The sequence below is a fragment of the Nesoenas mayeri genome, assembly GCF_963082525.1.
Source record: "Nesoenas mayeri genome assembly, chromosome: 10".
Taxonomy (NCBI): domain Eukaryota; kingdom Metazoa; phylum Chordata; class Aves; order Columbiformes; family Columbidae; genus Nesoenas; species Nesoenas mayeri.
Window position 1 is genome coordinate 19,590,406 of NC_137560.1, and position 24,721 is coordinate 19,615,126.

A 24,721-nucleotide genomic window follows, 5' to 3' on the forward strand; every position below is an offset into this window, starting at 1 on the left:
CCTTGGTGATTTGATGAGATTTTATCACTGAATTAGTAGATAGTATCCTGCAAGAGAAAATACTCAAAACAGCCTCCCAAAACAAGAGCTGCTTCTTGCTTCATTGCTACTATTTACATGTCCAAATTCAACAGGATCCCAAAACTGTATTCTTTACCAAATACTAACATGGTGCATGGCAATAATTAATATAAAAGCTTTCTTGGAAAACTGTTTTTTAAATGTCATTTTAAAAGGCTAAAGCTATTAAAAAGATTTTACTATGCATAATATTATCATATCCTGACATCTCAACTTGCCAGAGTGTGACGAAAATGCTTTATCTCACTAGAAAGCCCAGAGAGACATCAGACTTGAACAGTCAGCTCATAAAGTAGAAATGTTGTTCATCTTTGGTAGGAGCCGGAAGAATAAGGCATTGAAGGTAAAGAGTCACCCATCGTCAAAATGGAGAAGAACCAGTGAGTTTGAAGAACCAATTTTCATCCAGAACTCTTATGGAAGTTTGATCATATTTTAGGAGATGGCTTCTCATTCTGGGGACAGCAGATTTGATCCTTCTCACTTGAGCAAGTCTCTGTTGAGAGCTGCCCTAGCAGAGGGGCTAACTGAAGCAAGTCTTGTTCATTTGATAGTCATAGATCCTGATAGTCATGTTACTCTGCCAGTATAAAAATATTGGGGAAATAACTATAACATATAGCTTCTCTAGATTCTATAATTCATTTATTCTGCTTATATAGTTGAGTGTGAAAACTTAATCCCAGTCCTATCCCACAGAGGTCAAATGAAGATTGAGGGAGCACAAGGCTGTGCAAGAGAGATAAATTATACCAGGTCACTCAGATAAACAGGATTAATCAGAGAAAACAGATGAAATCATTTCCTTACGTGTATATGGTATGGGTGTCATATTTCCTCAGACTTTTTTTCTATCCGGTAAAGAATTCAGCAAGTCTGCTGGGAGTGGGTGTTCTGTGGAATGAATCAAAGGTGTCTAGAAAAGGCAATACAGAAATCTAGCAGAAAACTTTACTTTTCTAAAACTAAAAGAGGAGAAACTATGCCCAAGTGAGACTGTAGTAGGCGTCACACTCTTCATTCCAAAACCACAATTAACTTTCATTCATATACTGCTAGTAGCAAAATTCTCCTCAATGTTACGTATCAGTTGTTATAGTGGGACAAATATCAATGCTCTCTTCCCCCTAGTTTTGAAATAGCTTTGATATTATTACTTGTGAAAGGAGGTCTGTCCCACCTCCCCGCACCCTGTAGTCACTAACCAAGGACTGAGACACTCCCTGGGGTTCTCTGCGGTCTCTTTCACTATAGAAAAGGAAATGACTAACAAAATAAAATTTGTCAGGAGCCCCTGTGCTTGGAGGAAAATCAAGAAACGTCATCAAGCAAGTATGAATTTCACCACAGTCCAACTCTTGGGAGGAAGGAATCCGCACAGTTTTCAGGCCATCCAAGCCAGCCCAGGCAGCCCGGGGCGGTCAGCACGTCGTGTAACATGAGTTCCCCACGCTGGCAAAGGCTCAGACAGCGCTAATTCACTTAAAGCAGCAGCGAGAGAACCGTTCTGCTGGGTGATCAGCACTGAAACTGCCCTGGGCACCACGTAATACGTAATTGGCGTCTTATAGCTCAGAGATTTAAAAATTAGTGGGTTGGGGGTTGTGTTGTTTGGTTTTGTTTGTTTGTTTTGGTTGGTTGGTTTTGGTTTGTTTTTTAATTTCTACATAGGGATAGCTTATGATTTTGGAAACAGACAACCATGTTAATCAAATCAGCCACCGGCTTATACACAAATTAGAACTGACCAACACAATATTTGGGCTTTGTGCACACGCCAAGGAACCTCAACATGTTACATGTCCAATCTCGCTATACATCAGTAAACTATTAATTAGATACATTTCTAGGGGAACATCAAGCTCTAATTTCTCTTTCTCCCTCCTGACATTTCCTGGAAAAGGCTGTTTCTCTTCATGAGAACACTACTTTACTACTCTGTGCTTCTATAAATAATTCCGGGAACATGATTAGATAAGCCCCCTTTTCCAGGACGACCCTCCTGCACGGCTCATGGAGTTTCCCACCATCCCACTCCCGGAGCAGCTTTGCTGGCTGAATCTGACCCTCACACAAAGCCACGTTCTCCGGCCAAGGAGCCAACAGGATTCCCTGCAGAGCTTTGTGGCTGTTGAACCCCCCAAAAAATAAATACAACCCACAACATCCCCCACCTCAAACTGTTTCTGTACTTTCTGTACTGCCAAGAAAAGGAAAATGGGGTCTCCTTGTGTATGCATAGACGCTCTTTACACCTCTTTCATATTTTAACAAATCCCACACTGATCATGACCTGTACATTATATTTTTTCCTCCATTTTGTATATATATTTTTTTCTTAATTGTGAAAAGTATTTAACACACAGCAGTAAAATGCATTCTATTAATGTTTCTCTCCATGAGAATTCTAATATGTACTGTAAACTCGGAATTATTGTAGCTCTCCTTGGAGCAGCAGCGTTATTAAGCATCTAAACAGTCCACCTTAATCTAATTGCCTAAGTTAGCAATTGAATTTTACATTTGCTCTTTAGTTGTTCACATTAACCTTTAGACCCCTTCAATGAAGGAACCTGTTTTTTAATCTAAGAGTAGCTCGGTACTATGAGAGCACCAATATTATATTTCACCATTGAAGATTCAAAAGGATTACAAGCACCTTCTGATTAAGGCTCAACCTCTTAAATTCAGCAATAAGTCAGCCTTTATTTAAATGTAAATCTGAGACGTATTCACTTCTCATTTGTAAGATTTTACTCCATCAGCAGGTTTCAGGGAAGATTAGTTTAATTAGCAGAGAAACTAAAATGTGCTGCAAGTTTCCAGATTAAGATACTCTACAATGTATGACTTCCAATATTTACTATCAAAGTATCAAACTCCATCATTCAAGACACAGTTTTTTCTTGCCTAAATTTCTCATGTAATAATATACCAAAACTATGAGCACTGTTGATTTTTAAGAGTTATGACGTTCTCATTATACTCACAATTACATATTATGTAGTGGCATAAACACACATCATACCCTTAATCATACCCAAGCACAGCAGTAAAGCGACTGGACTGCATGGGTATAAGGACATTTTGCAGATAAAATTAACCAGGTATTTATGTCACATATATTTATATACTATATATATATATATATATTATCACCAATGTCCCACTGTAACTATCATACCAAAGAACATGTCAGATAATATACACAAGTTACAAACTGAGTAAGCTTCAACTGAAAACTAGAGAGAAAACACTGAACCCACTGGCATTTTTACAAAGCAATTCTTCAAATCAGAACCATAACAACTTTCTAGACCAGCTGAATGTTACAATTAAATATTTGAAGAAAAAAAGTAACTTATGCACAGCAATGCGTATTGCACCTCAGATGCAAAAATACAATACCTTCTCACCTACACATTGCATTTTCTTCACATGATACTGTTCAAAAACAACTTTAAAAATAATTTGTTTGGAATAACAGCGACTCAATAAAGCATTCAATAATGGTTAAGATAGAAAACAAACAAACAAGTATAATCTGCATCTCCAGAACAAGTGAACAGCCACAAATCCAACAACTTTAAATCAGCTGCACAAGCAAGGGGCTAAAACACCACAGAGAGGGGACATCGCCTACCCCCTCATATTTCTGTATTCTAACCAGAGATAAAATGATCAGCAACACGGAAGATTAGGAGATGTGCTCCAGCAAAAAGAAGCTGCCACTTTTCCAATTCACTGCAAAACAAACTTTTGCAAAGTTCTGGGAAGTTTTTCTGGGCAGAGTCATCACTGCTGAAGTTGCTTCAACAGCCTGTGACACCTTGCAGAACTTGTCTAAACTACTCTTGCTGTGCTGCCTATTGGTTTCTAAAGTGAATTAAGAATCTATTCTCGTTATTTCAAATAAAAATACTGCAAGAAGTGCAAGAAATACGGCAGTGATTAAAAGTATGGACATTTTAAATGTAATTCCTTTAGTCAAATACACATTTCAGTACTTCTTGAGAAACATTACATTCTTAAAAGGAAATCATACCTGATACTCTCCTGTTGTACCGGTTAATGACTGGAGCTGCAAAAGAAACAAATTGAAATTAAAAATGCTGTTTATTATTACAAATTAAAAGTCATCATCTTGAGTAATCAAGATACATTTTTACCACACAAATCCCATACAAGTTAAAGAAAAGCTTCAATATAAACCTTTCATCCACTTGCTTGCCAGCCATTTAAGTGTCTGTTCAAAGTTAAAACTTTATTTTCCAGAAGGCCATTACATGCTAAGATGAAGCGTAAGCAGTTTTGGGGTTTCGTACCCGATTCTGAAAAAAACATACTTCTACAGAGGTCACCCAATCTTAACCCATCATCAGTTCCCAGCCCACTTCACCTAGTGTTACAACAAAACGTTTCAAAGCGCTTTAAGTTATCTATACCTACTTAACATGATCAAGATCTGATGCAATTTATTATCTACACCGTTCTATACTCCTACAGCACACACGCAGGTAACCGCACAGGCAGGGCCCCCGGACTAACTCCAGTCACCCATCCCTCACCACACATAACAACCAAAGTAATTTTATTCCGAATGCTTCGAGCTTTCCCATTCCTGTTGAACAGCACGAATAGACGACAGAAAGCTCTGACATACTCTGGGTACCACAGAAAAAAAAAATCCATGTTTCAAAGACTATGGCTTCTTTTAGAATCTTGATTATTTCATCCTATCGCAGGCTTTAGTGTCATCGAAACAGCATCAAGTTTTCCACAGTGTTAAACATGAGAAAAAAAACACAGCCTTTTAAGGACAGTTAAAGAAAGCACTATTATTCTGCCTCCACAAAGCTTTTAAGATTAAAATGATAGTTTGCTTTTCTTACACCAGTGAGAGTTTTCAGATGTATAAAACTTCAGGTTTACTTTTATATGTTGCCAGAAGATCATTTTTATTCTAAAGAGATAAAATCTGCCATTTCCTACTACAGAAAATCAGCATTTTCTTTTGTTCTGGGTCACCAATGAAAAGTTCTGTTTGTTTATGACTATTTTCAGTATTGCACAGACAGTACAGCCCCTGCTACGGCATCCTTGTGTTTTGCCATTAGAAGAACACGGAGACAAGCCCGGAATCAAGGACGGCCGAGAACAACTCGTGAAGGTCCTACACACACCTAGATTAGACCACGGACATATGCCAAAAAATTAGATGGGGCGGAAGAGAATAATACTTATGGTTAGCCCAGCCTGTTTCCTAGCCTGAACACTAACGGGCGTCTAATTTAAAGCTACAGCGATAGATACACTAATATTAACCTCTTACAGCAGCGCAGCCACGAGCACATCTCTGCCTACACCACAACAAGAACACAGTGAGCCCAGCACACCACTCCAGTACCGCTCAGTGCAGCTGGGATCTTCACCAATACAAAGAAATTGCTGCTTTGAAACAGGAAGACATTCTTTTTCTTCTTTTGTACAATTAGAATTTCCCACCTGCACGCCAACAAGCCATGTCGCAGGTCAGTGATACGTTAATTGCAGAAATTATAATGAGATTAAAAGATCTCGCTGCCAGACAATTGTATTGCGAACTCTCCATTGTGTCAAAACCTCAGGTGCAGCAACATTCAAGTTCAAAATGTCTCATACTTGTAGCACACTCCCTGCTTTTACTTGGCTCATGGGAGCCAAGACCCAGTAATTGGGTAAACACAACAAAAACTGAGGTACATTAAATCATTGTACCAGACACCAAACTGGCCCAATTTCCTCCCTGGCAGCCAAAGGCCAAGTGACACGGGCAGTGGGGAGGCCCATCAATCCTGCATCCCACAGCTTGGCCAGGACCAACTCAGGACAATGATCCAACTGCACTGTTCAAGAAAAATCAGAAATATCTGCTGAACGTGGGTGTATTTTCCATATTGGCCTGAGGCACGGCCTGAGTGCAGCACTAGATAGGAACACTAAACAGGGGCTGTTTCAGATTGAAAAATTTACAGGTTTCTGGCTGTAGAATGATTTTTTCTTTACAACTGCTTTTTCTTGAACCAGTCAGTTCTCTAGTTTAATTCAAGTGCTTATTAAACAAGTTCAACTTTATGTCACTATCATGTCACTCATCATTCTCCTGTTCCCATGCTGGAAGAGAAAAAATAGCGAGAATTCATTCATTCATATATATATATATACACACACACATATATGAATGCTACATACATATTATAAATAGTCAAAGACAGAACAATGCTATAAAGGTACCCAGCTTCTCAATTTCGAAAACATTTTATACTAACTTCAATCAGCCAGCTCTGCAAAAATTAGTTACGCACATATTTGCTAATAAAAGACTGCACAACCTTTCTTCCTCAAAGGTACAGCATTCCATTTATTCAATAAAAATTTTGAATCATTTGCATAAATTAATCAATACTGTACCTTTTGTTAAACTGACAGATGTACCTGATAGCAAACAGCACTACTGCCATGCAGTCATCCTAACACTTGTTAGTGGCTCCATTCCAGTTGGTTTCATCACTTGAAAAATTAGGGATATGAATTGGAGAAACAGAGACTGGTATGTGATAATGCTGCAAACCACTCACCTCAAATACAGGGGGGTTGGTTTGGTTTTTTTTAATACTTTCCAAAATTGAAGAAACAGGAAATTATCCACTATTTTTCTGTTTGCTTTGGCATTGAGATCTTCTCTGAAATACCTGATGCTGGATTTTGGTTCACCATGTTTAACTTACAAGAGTTCTGACTATGGTTATAGGCAAGTGTTAAGGCTCAGCCCTATAGGTGATAAAGTATATAAGAGAAAAAGGACACATACAAACTTTTCTTACCCCCGCTTTCAAAACCAAACCAACAATTGAAGTATTTAAGCCTAGCAAGTGACAGTAAAATGATTCTCCAACCAGATCTAAAAGAACACTTTCCCTACAGTGCATGGGATCCCTTCTGTGTCAGAGTAACAAAAGTGACTGGTAAAAAACACCAGCAAGCTTTTTAAAAGTTACACTACTACCGTAATAGTAGAAGCTATTTCTCTATGCTACTCATTAGCACTGTACAGTAACAGAAGACACTAAAGCCTGAAATGAACAGGAAAATTACAACAATAATACTCCCAGCTACTGCAATCCTCTTCTTACACATACTAAGAACATTAAATTCTTAATGAAAGGATAAATAAGACTCAAAAGATCAGTTCAGGGTCACAGGAAAAAAAATCAGGGACAAAGAAAGAACTGGTGTCCCAGGCATGAGCTGACAGTACCAGATGTTACCCCTCTGTACTGGATACTGTGAAAACTTCATTCCTCTTCCTCCACAAGCACTTTGCTTTTTACAAGGACCTCTGAACACTTCCCAATTACAACTGGGGAAAAAAAACAACCCACATGCTGATTGTTTGTGATACTGAATACAATTTATCGCAGCAGACTAAGTTTAATTATTGTGCACACAAAAATCTAATATAGATGTAACAGTCTCATCAACTTAACAATCTTTTCAAGGTTTCCTGATGAAAGATAGAGCAAAGTTGACATACGAGAGGGTGCATAAAGTAAGCAGTATAGTACTTGGAGTTCATAGAACATAGGCATAAAACACCAACAGAAATTAGTGGTTTCCAGGGTACATTCCCATCGAATCGTGGAACAAGATCATCCTATGTGAACAGAGACAAAAAGAGAAACAGAATGTAAACTGTTCGTATTTAAAAAGTCAATTAAGATTATCCAAACAACATGTGAGCTGACACTATATTAAAGCTGAAATACCAGAAGCAGAGTGGAGTATAAATCTGAGGCGTGACTGTCTCCACGGAATGTTATATCAAGTTACGATAAGGAAGTGCTAGACTACAGCTGTCAAACTGTTTTTCTACACACCAAGATGTTAACGGACTTACATGAGTATGAACCATTGGAACTGTGAGAAAATGTAAAGATTCAAGTATCAACCTTTTAGGATTTCTAGTAACTAAAAAGTAATGCTATAGCAGAAACAAGACTTCCATCATCAGATATGCAATCACACTTTAATATATGCAAATCTGACCTTGTTTTTCAACAAGTAAGTAAAATAATGGGACTCTCTGTGACTATTACTAATACAATAGTTATGTATCCATGATTTCCTTCAGGATGTCCCTGCTGGTCAGTGGCAAATTCCACTAACCCCTTACAGATCTCTGCTTGACAAGGTGGGGAATGTGAGTGGGGCATGTGTTTACAGAGGCAGTTCTGGAACCCAACAGTCCACATGTCAACGTTTCTTTCAGAAAAGCAAAACAGACAGAAATGGAAGTTTTACAGGTACCATTGTTTTTTCCCTTCTATTCTCACACCCCTCCAGAAAAGGATGGAAACTCAGAACCTGGTTAGAGACAGGCAGGAGAGATAGTGACGGTGTCAGCTGAAGCGTGCCAGATATTTGGAGGAAGACAAAAGGTCAGGGAACACTAGGGAGGAAGCGAGTTCTTTCAGAAGACAAACGGAGCACAGAACTTTAGAAAAAGAAGGCAGGAAAATGGAAACCATGGTCCAGGATTGTCTGTGTACACACACACTTCACCTTTCTGTAAGAGAGGAAACCAATAACAAAAAAATACATGAATACTAAACACTGTGTTCCTCTGCTAAAGTAATAGAGGCATAGATACCTTTACATTCCCAGGATTTAAAAAGAGATCTCATCAGTAGCAAGCGATAATAAAATATAAAACCAAAGTAGTAAAACATCCTGGTCTCCATTTTAATTGATTTTTTAATTTGGACTTTAAAATTACTGACAGGAAAAGGGAAAACACTGTCAGGAGCCCCTGAGTTCTTTAGAACCCCTCTAATAGAAAGGATAACTACTTCTGGAGGAAAAGATTGAGTCAACAAGCAAGACATCTCTGGCAGTTAAAAGAAGATGTTTTACAAAGTTATTAAAGCTGTTGTGCTATTTTGGTTGGCTTTTTTCTTAAATAGAGAAGAAAAATTAATATGCCCTCTGGAATGGACAGACTTTAAATAGCTGAAAAATTCAAGAAAATCGTAAATCTTTACTTGACTCTCTGAAAGAAATTTAGAGGAACCGCTGGTTGTAACATCTTGTCAAGAACTGCCAGTAAGAGTTTTGTTTGTTTTGAATTAAAGGCATTCTTTAGCAAAAATATATCACCACTTCAATATTCTCATTCCATGACTAAACTTGAACAGTCATACACGGTACTATTTTGATTATGTTTCTCAGCAGATATTAATTCAATGCAAAAAAAGGACCACGATTGTTGTGCAGTGCACCCTGCTCTCAGAATTCAGGAGTTAATTCAGCCTGACTGAAGCCCAAGTACAGGAGAACGAATACCCATCAAGCAGCACCCCGTATTATCTGACATTGCAATGGCATGACCCACGCAGCCCTCTCTTATTTCTTGCTGACATGTTTCAGATATCTAGCCAAACACAGCACTTTTTTTTTGCCTCGATTTTTTATGAGCGTAATCTATATTATGAAGATCAAAGAGATCGCAGTAAGGCATGCGCTTGCTTTACAGACATGAAATTAGACAAATTCCCAGCGCTAAGATACAATCTCGGTGGAAAGGATATATTTCACAGTGATTAAAGATATAACTGAATGCTGATACTACAATGGAGATTGTCAGGGACTGAAATGAAAGACTGGAGAATTTTTTCAAGGAAAGACAAAATTATACGTTGCACGGAAAATGAAGGATGCTGCAAAGAACCAGGAGAGTTAAGAAGCAACTGGCAAATCTTCAAAGTATTGTCAGGAGAGGCAAGACACTGGAGGGCACAGCAAAGCAAGACACAATAAGTGAAAAAGGGACATTTGCTTGGGCTTTAGGAGCAAGCTTAAAGAGAAAAGCGTTTTAGAGATAGGGAAGCAAAGAAGCCACATTAGTAATACAACAGAAGTTTTAAAACCCAGAATGACGTTAGGGTTACAGACCCAACATCAAGTAGATGATAAAAAGTAAAGATCCTGAACATATTTGGAAACGACTTTCACAGGGATTCTCTGACAATGAAAAAGCCAGAAGGGGCCAAAGATGAGTATGAGACTCTAGAGTGCCAGAAACATCATATCAAGGTGAAATAACTGAAAAATTCCTTAAAATAAATGCTTCATACAGGAAAAGATAGCGGCATCTTACCTAGGGAAGCATAAGGCTTATGAGTGAGACACATGGGCACCTGAGCCGGGTGTCCAGGCACAGTGGCGAAGGCAGCACAGCCTCTGCCTGTCCAAGTCTCTTGACTCTTCCCTTCTACCTCACCCGTCCTGCTTTCAAACTTCACCTCTTTATTCACCAAACTCCCATCCCACCAGAAATCACAGATACTTCAGGTATTTAAGATATTTGAAATGTAACAAAGACAAGTTTTATCTGAAATATTTTTGGTTGAAACTTCAGAAACATGGTTTAAAGCAACGTTTGACAAGTACAGAAAAAAAAAGTAATACGGATGAAGTGGAAAATGCTTTCACTGGCACTGGCTTGAGTGTTTACACAGCCTTAGGTATAAGTTATTGTAAAATTAAGTATAAATGGTAGGAGGCAAGCATGCCACAGCCATGGTAATAGCACTAGCGAGTTAAACAGTGTACTGGATTTATGTATTTTGTGCCTCCTCTCACTTCCTTCCCTATAACCCCTTCCCTCTGTGCACAGCCGCTCACTCCCTTCTCACACACCCGCATCCTGCCTGGGAGGGCAAGACAACTGCAGCTGAAAAGAGGAAAGTTCCAGTTCCCACTCACATAGAAACCCTCTGCTTTCTGTTTCAATACAACACCTACCCTATTACTTCCAAGACTTTTGACATATTCCCGCTACCAAAGCTTTACTCCACATCCCAAGGATTGCCAAGGAAACACAGTAATACTTAAGCAATTAATCCACACACTTTCCCAGCCGGGTTGCTGCTGTTTGCTGACAGCTTCCTTTGGGTCTGCAACAGGCCACGCTGCACTGCATCACTGAGTCCTTGCTGCTCTCTTCGTTTCCCAGTGTTACACCACCCCTCCTATCCAGGGTGAACTCTTCCTAATACACCTCACATAACACCTTCAAATCCCAATTAAATACATACTCCTGTATATATTTTACATAGCTTTTGTCAACGAACAACTCCTCAACTCACAGACATCCTACATTTCAACTATTATGTATTGCCTCATATCTGTCCTTTAGGCAGAGACATATTTTAAGGCACAGCAAATGTTGCACGCAATCCTAATACTTTTCTAGGTGCATTTGGCATTTAACAAAACTTCAATAAGGCATAATGCTGTATTTTTACTTGGATGCATAGTGAAGAGTTGATTTCCTCCTATATATAAAGAAAGATGGCAACAATACACAGATATTCTTGTGGTCGAGTAATGAAAAATAAAGAAAAAAGGAATTATTTTGACTGCCTCTCAGTTTCCACCAGAAACCCAACCTTAATTTTACACTCACTGCATTGTATTTTAAAGATATTCCATCTGCTCTGTCTGTAATACACATTAATATTCAGAAGACATCTGCAGTGTGCAGACCAAGCTTTTAATTGGAATCATGTCACAGCTACCATCACACAACACTGAATGTAAACGTTGGCTATCTGCACTTGGCAGCTGCTTGGCAGGCTTATTGTCAAGTCCTGCTGAGACTGATAGTGTCTTTAAATAATGTGGTATCAGGACATAAAAGGTATCTTGAAAAATCAAATATTTACTATCATGAAACAGTTCTACAATGCCATCCATACCTAATATAGTTTACTAGCACCTTAAACTACTTATAAGCAAAATGGTTTATATTCAGTCAATTTTCAAAGAGAGACAATGAACTGATAAAACTGAATGCTCACATCTTTCATTAAGATACAGATTTAGGCAAATCTAACCAGTAAACAAAAGAGGACAAAGAAAACTGAACTTCAGTGCAACTGAAACTGAGTAGTGAAGCTCAAAGCATTCATAAAAATCTAAAACGTGACCATTGCTAAGCATGTAAGAGTACCCAAATAAAAGAATTCAATTAACAGGTGTGCTCAGTGATTTAAGATACTTTCCTACTATGTCAGACTGATTATTCTTGAATGAACAATATAGTTACCTATTTTTTAAGATAAAAATGACGCTAAGTTAATAGCATCATCATTTGCTTCAAATCCTTACCAACTGATGGTAATATAAATTTACATTTTCCCAATCATCTATGTGTTTTCAGCTTGTACCCATCTGTAAGTTTCTGACAAATGGGGCAGTCATCAGCAATCTATATGAAGAGAAGTATGTATGTGTGTATATACATATATATACACACACAAAGTTGTCTCTCCAATACAAGCAACTAGATATTACACCTTCAAACTGACGTAATACATTTTTCAACTTATTTAAATCTTAACAAAGAGTTCCTACGTCCCTTTTATCTAAGAACAACACTTGCTTTTCATGAAATACATGTTTTCGTGGGGAACTGGCCTTCTGCTATCTTTGCCATAGTATTGTAACAAACACTTCTTCACAAATCTAACGAAACTTCAAGATGATAGCTCATTAAGATATAGATATGTTGCCACAAAAATAATTACACAAGTAGAGGCAACGTAAGAACAGAAAATCACGGTGATCCAACTCTAACTCTGGTGCCCTTCTTCTGATAGACTAATGGGCTTAACAGACACAGCTTAGCTCCAGCACAGCTTAACAGAGAAGTGAGTTACACAGAAGGGGAAGACAATTGTTCATGCTCAGGGTGTAATACACGGTCAGCCTCCAGCCTGTACTTGCACACCCACCACCATTTCAGAACACATAATGCAATGGCAACAAAAGGGGAAAGACAAAGAAAAAAATCAGAGGACAGAGTGCAGATTCAATCCCAAACCTGAGCACACAACCAGAAGATTGATGGCCCGATTGTAGCAGCACTTCCAATCTGTTTCAGTGCAAAAAAAAAAAAGGGTCTGTCTTAGATTTTCAGTGATATACAGCTGGTCTGCTCAAGTTTGCACTACAACAGAAAGACTAGCACAGGCAGTTACGGATAAGATGCAGTATAAGCAGCTTTTCCTTTTGCCTCTTAGCTATTTACAGTCTCAGCTAAAACAGGTTGGAGTCACTGCACAGTCCAGTACTATGTGGCAGACGGTAAGAAACAACTGGAACTGCACTGGTTCTACAAAAGAGAGCAATTCCGAAGAAAAATACAGACAAGAAGATCTGAAGCTCAGCAGAAACAAAGAGCCACACTGAAAGAGCAGAGTGTTTTATATGCCCAGCATAGACGTTCCACAGCTATACTTGTCAGGTCAGCCTCAGTTCAGGATTGTATAGTTACACCTACATAGGTAGGACTTAAGAATAGCATCCATCCCATAGCTAAAACAGGAGGCACATAAAAGCCCAGAGTTCTTTGGTTGGGTCGCTTCTAATTTCATTACCAATTCCTGTCATTACTGATTTGGATGATGAAACATAGCATGTTTTTACATCAGACAAAGCTGGAATGGCTTATGTTGTCATCTGATTTGATCTGTATGAAAGAACAAGATAAATTTCAATTAGACCAGCATCAAGCGTCACTTCAAGCTGATTCAGAGCCTAATTTCACACATTCACATTTAAATTGGGGCACCAAGTACACTCGTGTGTGCCAGGCTGGTTTCGTGGCTTCACCAGGAGCAGCATCACCAGCAGGTCAAAGGAGCTGGTCCTTCCCTTCTGCTGCTTCATTGCCAGTAAAATTATATCCATCAATAATTCACAAGTGAATCTTGTTCCATTCAGATATAACTTGGTAAGGTTCTTGTAGTAAACCAAGTATACATAAAGTTGAGTAGATTCTAAATATGTATGTTTTAAAATTTAGAAAAGTTGTTATCAAGGCAGTCTTCACGTTGTGATACACAACAAAATTATGAGTAAAAAATAACTTCTCTACCACATCTCAAATTAATGTATTTTATACTTTTAATCCATCAAATTTATGCTTTAACACTGTTAAGTCAATATTCAGCAAACCCTACTTAAAACATATAGTTGTAAAAAGAGTAATCTCCATGTAAAAAAGTATTTTGACAGACAACCCCCCCCCACACACACACTTCCAGTAATTGCATCCTGTGCGCTTTCACGGGAAGATGATTTTGGGGAAAGAGGAAGGCTGAAGACAGATTTGTCCTGTTTCCCAAGAAGGGATAATAGTAAAAAAAACTGTGTGTTCTCCCCAGGCCAGGGAAAATCCTCTTTTATACTCATGAATGTTTGAAGTCCCTGCAAGAGTGTACATGTTAGCATTCATCCTAATATAAATATGCCAGTAACAATAACAGAAATTCCCTGACTTGAGTGAGCTGCAGCAGGTGGCAAGTCCTACACATGGTTCAGCTTCTGCATGAACTGATTTTTAGCAGAACTTCTAGTCTGAAGCTCCGCAGTCACTGTTACTTATTACTTCAAAACAAATGCTACACAAAGCAAATCTTTTAGCCATGAAAAGTTAACAGTATCTGCATGTGAAACTATGATAAGTTAAAAAAAACCTGACACACGCTAGCAAAACCAATATATACACCATACAAAGTGATATTGCTTCATAGTGCTATTAAAATAACAAGATACAACACTTAAATGTCTTCAGCATCAAGAAATTAAAATTACTTCACAGGGCTCTACAAGATGCTCATACAGACCACAAGAGAAACTGAAGCCCAGTTTATCATAAAGTTACCATCTCAAGATCAGAACTAAAATCATTATACAAATTATATCCAGTGATACTTAACTTCTACATTCTTGAGAAACTAGAGTATTTAAAGCAACAATGCCACTCTGAATAACACCAAGTTTCAGCATTTTAGAACCAGAATACTTGTGGAATCATGCCCCCAACGATGTCAGAGCCAGAAGACTGAATGTTAATCTGTTTTAATGAGCCATCTTTCATAACTTATCCCTGAGAAAGCAACTCCATCATTTTTGAATTTTCATTCCAGGGCTGTCCATGAGACACCTTTCATAGAGAGCTATTCCTCATATCCATGACAAGCTGAGATGGACCAGTTCCTTACACTACAGCATGTCCTTAAGGAAGCAAATCTTCCTGAATGATCAGGATTAGCACAAGTGTTGCCACAGAAATTGCAGCATTTACTGGAGCCCCTACAGCGGAAAACAAAACAAAACACGACACGCACGACCCACAAATATTTGTATTTTTCTTTTCTTAAAATGTCTTCTGTGGAATATAGCTTTCTCAGTAGGAAGCAAAAAACAATATGTTAGCCCAAGGGAGGAAGAACCAAAATGGAAATGAAGGGCCATTGTGACATCCTGCTTTCTAACCGTCTGTCAATATACAATCACCAAGAACAAGGAACTTGGCACTACAGCTTATTTAAAAATACACAGGAAAACTACAAAGCAGTTTCTCCACCCTCATCTAAAAAACACGCAGTTTGCTCCCCACACAAACTCCGTGCATGTTGTTCAAATGCTCTGCAACAAGAGCTGCAGCACTCGAAGCTCTGCAACCCTTCACTGCACACCACTCCAGCTCGGAGAGACACAGAAACAGTTGTAGACGGAAGAACATATTTTTACCCAAACCAGCACTTCATCTCCAGCTTGCAATCCTAATCCTTCACACAACAGGTTAGAGAGAGATTTTGTGGCAGTTTGCTCAATTTTGCAGGTAAGGCCCGTGATCATGGACCATCTTGGTTTGGACTTCACCAATAGCCAAAAATTTGTCCTATTTCCCAAGAAGGGATAATAGTAAAAAAAACTGTGTGTTCTCCCCAGGCCAGGGAAAATCCTCTTTTATACTCATGAATGTTTGAAGTCCCTGCAAGAGTGTACATGTTAGCATTCATCCTAATATAAATATGCCAGTAACAATAACAGAAATTCCCTGACTTGAGTGAGCTGCAGCAGGTGGCAAGTCCTACACATGGTTCCAGAGTGTGAGGTTCCAGATGTCTGTAAAATGACCTCAGAAATGGAGTTCCTGCAGGCTGGAGATCATTTCTGAGGAGAAGCAAACCTGTTCTTCAAGCCACCCTCAGAAAGTCAACACAAAACAGAGGGAGGCAGAGTGGCTTATTTTTTTTTCTTAGAAAAGTAAAAAACAAGTTTGCTTGTTGTTGCTTTTAAATGATCAGAAAAGCAATGCTGCAGAAGGAATCCCTGCAGTCCCTCCCACACGCCTTGAAGGCAGGCTGTTCCTAGACATGTCTTCCCTCCTAAAGGGAATTGCCAAGTCCATGCAGAATTGCCACTACTCATCATTTGCAATTTCCACATAAAAAAGAAATGCCCCAGGATGGGAAGGGCTAACAGTATAACTGCTACTAATACAACACTGGGCTTCATTATACGATTTATTGTATATTTATGAAACAGAGGCCAAATCCTAGTAGTATAATAACTGTAAAACAGGCTTGCTTTCTAAATCTCATCTCTCTTCTAAGTATCCTACTCATTAAAGCACACAGAGAACAATGACATGATCACCACAATTTTCACCACCTCACAGACAAAACACAAATGACCACAAAACTGCTGCTTATTCTGTGTACCAGACCTCTAGAGTTTCCACCTGATAATCCCTCTTTTAGATCCATACTTTTAAAAGAAAAGGATCCTTTTGTATGGAAGATCTCATAGGCACACACCCTTTAGCAGAATTAGTATCTTGGTGCAAGAGACTTTTATACATCAGTGTTCCATCCACACTCAGAATGCTTACTTTTCTAACCGACATTATCATTTATGCGTTATCTTGTCTGTTTCATATTACAGTGATGCACAAACATACTGAAAATGCAGAGTGCAGAAGAGTGCACATCATTTGCTGTGGAACTGATGGTATTTCAGGAAAAAAAAGGAAACCTACGTGAATGGAAGAATCCTGATGTGTCAAAAAAAAACCCAACCAATTGTTACATACCGACCATGGTAGGTATGGAACACAAGGATGCAAGTGCAGTGGCATACCTGAATGAATCTAAAGGACTACACAAAGGCAAGAATAACATCCCTCTAAAAGAGGAACCGGTACGTTTGCTAGAATTATATTTGTCATTGTCTCCCTCTTCTTTCACAAAAAAATATGAATGATCATTCACACAGTTGAAAACGTTACTAAAGCCAGCGAGAAACATTCATAGCTCATCTTGGCTCCAGTTCCAGTCTTCATTTGAATAATGAGCAACTGCTCTTTGTTAAACATTAATGCTTTTTAATGACTGACTGGTGAATAATTTGAAGCGAGTTTGTTCTCTGTTGTCTCCTCCTCTTCCCCGAGATCTCCATTGTTCTATTTTAGGTAAGAGGATACAACTAAACTCCAGTATTAGCAAGAGGGGAAGATGGCACTCTGCAACACTGGCGGAATTGTCTCTACACTCTAATAATAGTTTATTAAATGAAAAAAAAAAAAAGCACAGTTAAAAAGAAGCTGGTATTCAGTACAATACCTACTATTGCAATACAACCATTTCCTTTAGTTTAATTTCAGAACCAGCTAGAATAATCCAATTTTAGAAGTTTGATAGTATTTTTCTTACAATAAACTTTTTCAATATGGAATCACAAGCATTTAAGAATTCAGCAATTATTTACAAAGGCTACTTATCCGCTTCCTTTATAGCGATGCTCTTTTCATAGGCTAGTACATAGAGTAATGCAGTTTCTACTTGCCCAAAGTAACAGAAAGATATTTAAAAAGCAGAAACTGAGTCTGGAATTTAATTTAGCTATATGGTTATATATAGTACCAAAAGCTCTTTCAGGAAATATCAAGCCTAACAGTTAAAAATGCAACAGACCACAAATATGAACTTAAAAGAAATTTTAAACAAAAAAGTACTGCTTGCTTCCTCACATTTTGGAATTTATGGATCACTTAAGGAAAGCAGAACAATTATGTCAAGCCACTAATAGTAAACCAGATTAAGAGGATATTTTTCTTGAGAGATTCCAAGGACTGTCTAGTAGATGCTATAGCAGTAATAACAGTGCCAATGTCCGGATGTTACAAATAACTCTGTGAGTGCACTATGTCAAAACTGCAAGAAACCCATATTTTAAAATTAACATAGAAGTTCCTCCTTCCTGATGTAGATCAATAGACATTTAGCAACATCCAGTGATACCTGCAAATTTCAGCCAAGTCATCTACAATTCTCTGTTCCTCAGCCAGCAACTTTCATCCCTTCACTTCATACTTTCAGTTCTGTTACTATCTCAGGTAAGAACAGCATATTACACCTGTATTTTAATTGTCGTTTGTACTGAAGATTACTGATGAAACCTTCCTTCGGGTTCCACTGATACAAATGCTGACCTTCTTAGAACGACATCTCTTAGCAAAAAAAGTCCTAGTCTAACCTTAAGTCTAACCTTAAAGTCCTAGTCTAACCTAGTCTAATCTTAAGAACAAACGCTGAAAAGCAAGTCTCTTGTGATACGCAAATACAGACGCAAAAAGACCTCCAGAAAAACAGCTTTAGATATTTTGTCCAGGTAACTAAAGAAAAGTTACCTCAGTCTTCCTTAATACTTAGTTTATCTGCAAAGTTCCACTGTGTGAACAAGATAAATATAGGGAGTGAAGTTCCATTAGTACTAACAGCAGTTACTCTATTTAATCCTTCAGATTTAAGTTAGTGAGAACTCTCTGCAAAAGCAAAGACGTGCGAGTACAGCAGCTGCACAACGGCAGCCTTTCACTTGGTATTTCTTATGCTAAACACGTTCAAGACACTATGCTGCCAAGACCTATCAAAATTAGAAAATTAAGTGTAGACATATACTCCTCTTAAAACATGGATGTGTCACTAATACTTTGCTTTATAATTGCTATCATGTTATTGATGGAGGTAAAAGAATAAATAAAACTCTAAAGTTTCTTCTGTATCTTCAGGTTGCTAGGCTTGCTCACATACACACCATTTTAAAACATATTCCAAAGAAATCATGCATATTTCTTCCTTTGTACACTAAACTCAAATGCTTAATACAGTTAAATCATAATCTAAAGCTTCTTCATCCATCTCCCTAAAAATCTAGTAACTACTTAAGTAGAGCACAAAACACTTTTGTTATAATTACTCTATTAAGCAATTAAGCCACGAGTCAGTAAAACAATTTTTTAAAATGTAGCAATAGTAATTATCAGATTATGAAAGTGCCCACTGTACTACCTAGATTTTAAATACAGTAACCATTCTTTGGACTGAATTTGCATCATACAGTGCAATAATACTGCAAAAAAGATGTTCTGCAAAGAGAAGCTCTTTTAATGTTAAGGTCAAACAAAACATTGAGGAGAGAGCTACTGTGCTTTATTCCCAGTAAATTAACAATTATGGAGGAAGTATGTAGGTGAAAGTACCACTAAAAAGTTAAAAGTACTTTCATTTTAAAGGTGACAGAAACAATTGCAATAAGCCATCAATCTGAATTACATCTGAAAACTTGAACAGTGTTCTTCAGAAGGACCACTATTCTCCTTATGCTATCCTTCAAACGTCTTCAAATCATCTGACATCTGCCTTTCGAAAAATTTCCTTGAATTATTTCAGGAAAACTGCAAGGAGTTATGCCTGACCTGTGAACTGATGTAGGCAGAGCACTAATGCTGTGTGATTGATGTAACACGGTAATTCCTGAAGAATCCCACAGGACACATCAGCAAAGTACAGAATAAGAATGCATAAGCTTAAGAAGAGAAGTAATCTGAAACAGGTTTAATTTAATATTAAGCACTTCTGTTAACAATTAAAAAGAGAAATATTTCAAGGATGGACTGAGCTCTTACTCTGTACCACGTCCAAGATCTGATGACGTAAAAGTCCACTTCCCTGCTCCCTCCTCCCTGCATCTCTTCTGCTCAGATATCCTATTGCTGTTTTAGAAATGACATTTCACAAATCCTTGAATTTTAGTTGAGAAGCTCAGTGCAGAGCTAGACAGGATCTTTTCACCTCTTCATCCAGATTCTTATGCACCATTTTCCTTCATAACAATAGAGCATACTGAGGAGGATTATTTCAAAAGCAATATCATGAGAAGTGCTTTCTTTTGCTCAGGGAGCAGCTGAAAAGCACATAATCTTTGCCTCAGTGTCAAGGAGAAACCTTGGGAAGGAAAAAAATCGATTTGCACTAAAATACTTGCCATTAGTTAAAACATCTGAGTTGCTCAAGTTAGTATATAATCCCAAAACCATTTTAGTTCCACCGTTAGTTATGTTCAGTATCTCCAAAAATAAATACAGGTGGTTTATTAATTAACTGATCACTGTTACAAACAAGGACATAAATGGAAAGCTAACAGTGCAGCACCCTGCACCTTTGTGCAATGGCCTCGACTGATGGGAGGAAAGCTGCCAGCATTCCTTCAGATGTGCTGCTCACGACAGGAGGTTTTGGTTTCAAAAAGCCGTGACTCAGCCTCAAACAGTGGATGGACCATTTCTGTGGCTTTAATTTCGCAGCCTTAACACATCCATTCAGAGCTTCCTTGTTAAAATTACAAGTGTTGCTGTCAAGGACACATTTTGAGAAGACATAGTCATCCTTGGTTGTGTCCTCAGCCTCATTTTTTATATTGTCACTTCGCATCTTTTCCCAACTCTATCAACTTGTTGATTTTGCAGTTATACTAACCAAATAAAGGCTCTGAGGAAAGCTTCGTATGTATATATTCTCTGTCACAGCCCACTGGGTAAATGTTTCTGGAGGTTTTCCTCCCACTATGATCATTTTATTTCTACACATTCCTTACACACCACTCTCTGCTGAACAGCCAGATCCTGATGTCCTTTGATCACATTTACAAAACCACTTAAAATGAGAGATGAAACTCCAGGGGGTTCAGAGAATAAACATAAACCTGGAAGTAACTTCTTAAGCGTCACAAGAAAACAGAAGGGTTTTTGTAGTCCTGTTAGTTTCAGTGACTTTTACCACATTAATAAGTGTCATTAGGGCAGACAAGGAACCACTGGTGTCACTATGACTACATGAAGACATCGCCCACATGGTTTACACCAAAGGCCAAGAACTCACTCTGATTTTAAGTTATTTCTCACTTCTATTGCCATATGTACTCAAAGCATATCAAAAAGACAGAAAATTTATCCAAAGTGTCTTCTAACTCATAGCATGTAGATGCAGCTTAGCGAGACGCACAAATTCAATACTGTGCCAGAAGCAGAAACATGAATACAAGCACATTATTTTTGCAGACATCTTTCACACTCCCAACAAATACAACTATTTTAACTATCTTTAATTTTTTCTTAACATAGTACTTTACAAAAACAATTGCTCAATTTTATCTTTATATTTAAAAACAGCTATGGCAACATTTTTAAAGCATCCATTTGACCTGTCTTTGCAACTCAGAGGTAAAAAAATTGTTAACCTATGAAAACACGGTGAAATTAATTCAAGTCTTTCCTAAGTTGCCCAGGATGAAAAAATGCAATCCTAATAAACAGTACTAGGGCCTGGCCAACGAGATCATCTGAAACTCTCTCAGTTTGTGTGTTTTCTCTAAGTGTCATTTAAATGCTAAGCAGTCTACAAGCACACAGGACCTGGTCTTCCAGAACAAGGCAGATGTATTGTCCTACTTATAATATTCACCGAAGACAAAGATACCAGAACCTCTGACTGAACATTTTCTCATTAATAAAGCTGTCTATAAATCTAAAAAACATACAGCCACAGTTGACTGCCACCCACACCAGTAAACACCATAAGAAAGACTCGTTTCCCTGACCCTGCCGAGAGACCCTCACCTGCTGTTGCACAGATCATCACACTCTCCTCCACAGTTCTCTGAAACACTAAGGAGGGAATAGTTCAGGTTTTCAGGTGGGCAGCAAGACAAGCACTACTGACAGCGCCACTTGCCGAAGGGCTCTGACTACAACAAGTGATACTGACTGGCCTCGTTAAATTAATTTTCTCTCTGACTAAGATAGAAAGATGATGAGTAGAAACTTGAAGCAAAGGAACCACCCTTCTGCTTTGGACAGCCTCACCTCATAAAGCTGTGACTGCAATGTTGCTTGCCACCATCAAGTTTTTAGATTTTTATCTGAAAACATTTAATTTCAGAGGATCCTTTCAGCTGCAGTTGCCAACATTCACTAGGAAAATTACACTTCCCGGGAGAAGGTCTGTCAAACCCCAAAAGAAGATAAACTGATCAAGAAATAGAAAAGTTGTTTTCAATTACATTAAAAGCTCTGGTGGAGTGGTGTTTTTTGTGAATTTGGTTTTTTTTAAAAAAAAAAGGAAAATGTTATATACAAAGATATTGAACATTTTTTAAAAATTACATCCAACTATTTACTGCAATTTTTCCAATCTAGAACTTCATTTTCAAATAATACATCTTACACGAAATTGTAACTTCTTTTATATTTAAAGATATTTGAAAATATTGCTGACTTGGGTTGCAGGACAAGCGAAATCACTTGTAATTACTGTCATAGATCTGTGCTCACACTTGCACATCCCCTTAACTTCAGCCCAGTCCCTACCAGCATCCACCTCTTTACCCTTCCATCTTCTCCATGCCATAAACAGAACCTCTCTCTCATTAGAAAAAGAAAAAAATCAAATCTAGGCAGTAATTGCAAACTGCTTTTTCATTCATTCTGACAGTGCATTTCATTCTTGTCCTCTCACATATTTCATGTCCTGGTTAGGTGGTATATTTTTCAAGAGCTGAAGCTGTGTTTTACTTTGTGAAGTTCCCAGCCTAGGAAGGGCTGAAAAAATAGCTGGTCTCTCTATTCTTCTTTAATAAATACAAATATTTGTTCCATGGTTTAATTTCTCCTTATTTCTTTAAAACTGTTAACCACAGCACAGATTTAAGAACGCTCTGCATCCACAAGGTGACACACAGTAATTGGTCTAAAAGAGGATCCTCTGTCAATAAAAGTCAGAAACCTTTACTCAAGTTATAGGTCAAGGGCACAAGACCTCCAACCGAGGGCACTGAAAGCTTATGGAAAGCATGCCTTTTCTCACCTTGCCCTCTCCCCTTAAGTTATTTTCTAGTTATGAGAGAGTATTCACTGATTTCAGGTCCAAAATTCTGGGTGTGCCAAGAAGTCCCATTCACAAACATTTTAAATAACTTTTGGCACTGACGTTCAATTACAGTTCGAATTACAAACAGTGCACACTGCAGAACACACATAGTATTATTTTGACAGAATAAAAACGAAGTATCACAAGCGGTACTTCACTGTCTAGATCAGGTAAGCTATACTATAAGCAGGAATATACAGCTGGGTTTGAATTTTTGCTTGTTCGCAACATATTAAAAAGTTATTGCAGTGCCTTATAATAACCACTTTAAACACACGACGGTGGCAATAAACATCCCCTCTGTCAATGAAAAAAACACTTGCCCGTAATGATTTAAAGACAGAAACGTAAAGATAAGCACAGAAGAGGTTGCACAATAACACATGATCTTCCCTATCACATGCCTGGCAGTCTGCTCAATGCACTGATAACCCCAGCCGTTACATGGTAGCTCTGTGCAGCTGCTTTCTGACACCCCACCCGGGGAACGAGGCTCCTCCTGGAGTCCACGGGCCTGGCGTCAGGGCGAGCAAGGGCTCCGGCCGAGAGGCCAGTTCTGCGGCGCCCCAGAGGGAGGGACCCCGGCAGCACTCGCTCTGCCAGAGAACGCGGCCGGAGCCTCTTCCCCCATTCAATCCATCCCGCCCGGCAGCCCCGAGCGGCAGCGGCCGGGACAACGGCACCGAGGACGGGGTGGCGGAGGCTCCCGACTGGCCTTCCGGGCTGTTCCCCCGCCGGGGCAGGACCCCGCGGCCCCCGGCCCTTCCTCACCGCCACGGGCACAGCCTCCCGCCGCCACGGGCAGCCCCGCACCGCCCCGCACCGCCTCCCGCCGCCACGGGCAGCCCCGCACCGCCTCCCGCCGCCACGGGCAGCCCCGCACAGCCCCGCACCGCCTCCCGCCGCCGCCCCCCGCCGCCCGTACTCACGCTCGAAGTCGGAGTCGGAGTCCTCGTCGCGGCGGTCGGGCTCCTCTTCGCCGTTGGACTCCGTCTGCATGGGCTCCCCGTCGAAGCTCACCACCCTGCGGCCGCCGCCGGCCGCCTCCTGCTCGCGGGCATCCCGCCGGCGGGTGAAGTAGTCGGCGGCGAAGCCCAGCAGGTCGGGCGGCCGCTGCCGCAGCACCTCCACCGTGAAGCTCTGCAGCAGTTCGGTGAGGCCCGGCGGGATCTCGATGTTCATGGTGCCGGACACCGAGGAGACCGCCGCCTCTCCCCCCCTCCGCGGCCGGCTGTGGTGGTGGCGGGCTCGGGGCCTCCCTCCGCGGGCGCGGACTGACTCCCGCCGCTCCGGTCACACGAGCCTCGCCGGAGGAGAGGAGGGGAGGGGAGGGGGGAGCCGGGGATGGGAGCGGCTCCGGCTGCGCAGGCGCGGGAGCGGGCGCGGGTCCAACGGCCGCGCACGCGCCGAGCGGGGAGGCGCGTGCGTCACGGGGAGGCGCGGGCGCGCGTCACTGCGAGGCGCGAGCGGAGGCGCCG

General features: G+C 39.7%; 1 protein-coding gene across 1 annotated transcript in view; it reads right to left on the minus strand.

Moving 5' to 3' along the window:
- PRKAR2A (protein kinase cAMP-dependent type II regulatory subunit alpha) overlaps positions 1–24,518 on the minus strand; it is a 50,855-nt gene extending 26,337 nt beyond the window's left edge. Inside the window, exons 1-2 of the mRNA XM_080350472.1 lie at positions 24,173–24,518; positions 4,127–4,162 (exon numbers count right to left, since the gene is read on the minus strand). Of these exons, the coding sequence (XP_080206598.1) occupies positions 4,127–4,162; positions 24,173–24,425 (289 nt within the window). The 5' untranslated portion in view covers positions 24,426–24,518. The remainder of the gene's footprint in view (positions 1–4,126; positions 4,163–24,172) is intronic.
- Between the last annotated feature and the right edge of the window lie 203 nt (positions 24,519–24,721).